The sequence below is a fragment of the Antrostomus carolinensis genome, unplaced genomic scaffold (genome assembly GCF_000700745.2).
Source record: "Antrostomus carolinensis isolate BGI_N321 unplaced genomic scaffold, ASM70074v2 Scaffold52111, whole genome shotgun sequence".
In the NCBI taxonomy this organism is placed as follows: Eukaryota; Metazoa; Chordata; class Aves; order Caprimulgiformes; family Caprimulgidae; genus Antrostomus; species Antrostomus carolinensis.
Window position 1 is genome coordinate 1 of NW_010295899.1, and position 4,204 is coordinate 4,204.

General features: G+C 52.5%; 1 protein-coding gene across 1 annotated transcript; it reads right to left on the reverse strand.

Annotated features, from left to right (window-relative positions):
- Positions 1–1,052: 1,052 nt before the first annotated feature.
- On the reverse strand, positions 1,053–2,074 carry NEUROD4 (neuronal differentiation 4). Its single transcript, XM_010178100.2, has one exon. The coding sequence runs from the start codon at positions 2,046–2,048 to the stop codon at positions 1,053–1,055; it is 996 nt and encodes a 331-aa protein (XP_010176402.1). The 5' UTR covers positions 2,049–2,074.
- Positions 2,075–4,204: the final 2,130 nt, after the last annotated feature.

Here is a 4,204-nt window from a genome sequence, read left to right on the forward strand (position 1 = left end):
CACCACCACCATCACCACCACCACACCCACCACCACCACACCCACCACACCCACCACCACGCACACAGAGTCAATAATAAATAGAAGAGGAAATTAAGACATGGTTCTTGTGGTTGGGTGTCTTCAGGACATGGATGGTGAGAAGTCACACTACAGACCGTGAGAAGATGTGGTCCTGGGCAGGAGCGAGGGTCCAGCTGCGAGCTCCTCTCTTTTCCAGCCAGGATATTTGTGCTTTGAGAGACCCTCAGCCCCATAAGGAGGTTTCAAGGTCCATGTGCTGATAATCTCACGCTGGTTGAGGTCTGAGGCTCAGAAGAGGAGGGTCAGCAAGGTCTCAGCACAGGAGGGACCATCACGGAGAAGTTCTGAACCTGGCTGGACCATGCCATTCCTGGGTGATAAGGTGGTAGCAAAGATAAAGTTCTCCATTGGGTGGGAAGCTTCAAGGAGTTGCAACCACCTTGGTCTTCTGGTCTTCCAGATTGTTCCCACCTCTGCCAGCCCACCTGGCCATGGCTGGACTTGGGAAACCATGACTCTGTTAGAGCATGTGGAAGGGGAACTGGTCATCCTGAGGGATAGGAGGGACTTGTCTCCACCTGATGCAAGTCAAAGGTGTCCCCACACCTCAGCACCCCAAGGAACGAGGGACAGGAGCTGTAACATCTTGGCAACAGATGATCCCAAGTGCTGGAGTGTGTTCAGGCAGAAAGTCCTGCAGGGTGAAGCCACCTTCACGAGCATCTCTGGGGGAGATGGAGCTGGAGGCAACAGCTCAGCTTTTGGTGGTGACTACTCAAGAGTTCAGCTGTTGGGAAAAGGGTTCACGTGGCTCAGAAATCAACCAGGTGACCCCAGTGCAGACGTGTTGGGTGAGGACAGGAGGACCAAGGCTGAACCTTCCACCGTGACGTCCTGCAGAGATGTTCAGAAGTCTCTCACCCTGTCGGAGCGAGGTCCTGGCTCCAGTTGTGTCCGTTCTAGAAACATCTCCATGACGTGGCTGAACTTCTCTCTGTGTCCAGAATTTGGGATCTAACTCTGCTTTGCTATTCGTTGAAGATGGCGTTGAGCTGAGGCCCGGCCACGTGGTGTGGGTAGGACTCATAGCTCATGTCTATGGGGATCTCGTAGCGGGGCATCGTGTTTTGGAAGTGAGAAGCATGTCCATGTGCTCCAGCCAAGCTGACTGAGGGATAATGGGCCATGAAGGTGTAAGATTTATCCAGATCTGGAGATCCATCTTGCTTCAAGGAGAAGTTCCCACTGATGCTCAAGGGTGGTGTCAGGGGACCCTCATAGGGGGGTGTGGTGCAGTCAGAGGGATGGTTTCCAAAGGAAGCATCTACCAAGCTCTTGAAGGTCGGAGGCTTTAGATGCAGCAGATGTGTTTCCATGGTCCCGTAGGGTGGGCTGGGGAGCCCTGGGGACTGGTAGCTGAAGGAGTGGCTGGTTATGGTTGATTCACACACCGGGGACTTCTCTTCATGCTTCTCCAGGAACAAGGTCTGTGGTCCCAGCTGAAGACAACCAGCCACCAAGTTGCTGGTGGGTTGGGACAAGCCCTTGCAGAGCATCTCCACAAAGCTCTTCCCTTCAGGAGTCTGTCCTGTCTCCAGTACCTCAGACAGAGCCCAGATGTAGTTCCTGGCGAGCCTCAAGGTCTCAATCTTGGACAGTTTCTGAGTCTTGGAGTAGCAGGGCATCACCCTCCTCAGGTTGTCAAGAGCATCGTTCAGACCGTGCATCCGCGTACGCTCCCGGGCGTTGGCCTTCACCCGCCGGGCCCTGAACCTCTCCAGCCTTGCCTTGGTCATTTTCTTCTTCTTTGGTCCTCTTCTCTTCGGTTTTTCCCCATCATCTTCTTCCTCTTCTTCTTCCTCGATGCTGTCGTGCTCTTCATTCAAGCCAGACATCAATCCAAAAGGACCTTGCCTGTTGTCCTCTTCCTTCAGCTCATCTTTGGAGCTCAACGTTTCATCCATCCAGGCTTGGGTGCTCACAAGCTCTGCCATCTCTTTGGGCTTGGCGTACGTCTTGGTCATCTCTGATCTCTGCAACAAAGGGACAAGGAGATGTTAACAAATCCCAGCAGCAGAGTCCTTCAGTGTGTTGAGGGTGTTAAGAACTGAGGTTGAAATCATCTTCCAGAAGCATCAACTGCTTTCTGTCCACCAGTGGGACCTACAGAACCTATTTATCCATCATCTCTCCATTGATCTATCTACAACAATTTCTGATGAACATTTTTGGAGCGACTGAAACATCTCCTTGAGATCCACCAGCTCTTTTCCAGGGCTCAGGGCTCCCAACAATTCAATTTGGGGGTTATCCTCACTCATTCATCCCCCACCTCATGATTTCAACCCCAATTATCAGGTTATGAGTTGCCTGGAAAGGAAAAGTCTTCTGCTGAGCTACCTCTGGAGATTTTTCTACTTGAGTTCTTCTACCCTGAGCATGAACGAGCGGTAACGAGCACGGTCACACCGCACACTCCAGCCTGGGTTTCATGTTAATCAACCCTCCCCCCCCAAATCCTGTCATGGTCCCTGACTCATTTAATAAAGCTTAACATCTAAGCAGCTTTGCTGAAAGTGCTGCCCAAGCCCTGGCCCCACCATCCCTGGTCACCCCACGTGGAAAATCCCACTTTTAATATGCGTGATGGGGCTTTGGGGGCTGGATTAGGGTGTTAATTGCTGCCTGAAGCCATCAGATCCCCAGAGGACCATGTGGCTCCAATTAACTCTTCAGTAGAGTCCTTAGGGGTCTGTTAGATGCTTGGAAATCTGGGGTGGGTGAAGATGGTGAAGGACCATCTTTGGGATGGATGAGTCTGGCTGAGCCAGGATGGATCAGGTCTGAATATCTTCTGCCAGCATTCTGGTGGGACCACAGGGCTGGACCCATGTTGTGTGGGTGAGAGCAACCCAGAACCATCTACAGATCTGCTCCAAAACCCCTCCAGGCTGCAGCTTGAGGTTCATTCCCACCCCATCCTTAGGGATAGATCCCAACCGCAGCGTTCCTGCCCGCAGCTCCCACCCCTCCCTGGTCCTGTCCATCAGAATCCATCCCAGAAGAAAATCACCAGTTTGGGGGCTCTGTCCAAGAGCTGAGCCCAGTGTCCTCCCCCCTTCCCTGCACTTTGTGGTGGGGATCTCCCGTGGGAACTTTTCAGGTTGTCTCTTTGGAATTCCAGTTGGAATTTTAAGGAATTTTGCTCTTTTCCTCCAGAATTTTGATTTTTTTTTAAAGGAGGGAAAAGTGGACAAAGAAGGAATCACCTGATGAGGTCACTTTGGTAGTTTCTCAAGTAAGGAGATGGTGGGAACCCACTGTGACATGGGAAACTTGTCCAGCCCCTCGTTTTTGGATACTTTTCCTTTTCAAACTTCTCCATTCCACATCAGCTGATGAAACCACAAGAAACCCACCGCAGGAAAAAGCCCCCTGGAGCCAAAAACTTAATCTTCAAGTCAGGATGGTTGAGCTCATAGTGGAGGGAGATGTTCTCCACTTGTGTCCTCAGGCACCCAGCTCCCATCCCAAAACAAGTGGGTTCAATTCCTTCTCCTTTTCTGTAGGACCAGGAACTTGAAACCTCCACTGGTTTCCTTCCAAGAGACTCAAACCCTCAGAGAAGGATTGTTGGTTGAGGACAATGACTGACTGACCCCAGCCCTGCACAGCCCTTGGTGTGAAGACTCTGACCATGGACAGAAGACCCCTGACCCTGGACAGGACCACCCAAAGCAGGAGAAACACTAAGAGATGGGGAGGAGGATGCAGGAAAGATGGAGACACAAGAGCCAGGAGGGAAATGGGCAGTTGGAGGTGGGAATTCGTGGTGGAGAGGAGCAGGAGGAGCAGGAGGGACAAGATGTCTCCAAGTAGACCATGAAAATTGGGAGTTACTTGAGCTCTGCACCGTGTCCTGCCTGGGAACGCAGCAGGATGTGACCCAGCTGCACATGGACCTGGTGGGCTCTGGTCGTAGGGTGGATTATAAACCCTAGAGGTGCTCCATCAGCACCAGCATGGCCAGTGGGGTGGTGATGGGGACACTGGTGTTGGCTGAGTCCAGAGCCCAGGGCTGCCCAGTGCTCCCAGTCCCACTCATGGTCCTAGTTCCCCAACTGGGACAGGGGAGAGGGGACACAGGGAGATTTGAGGAGGGGGCTGTGCCCCGAGGGGG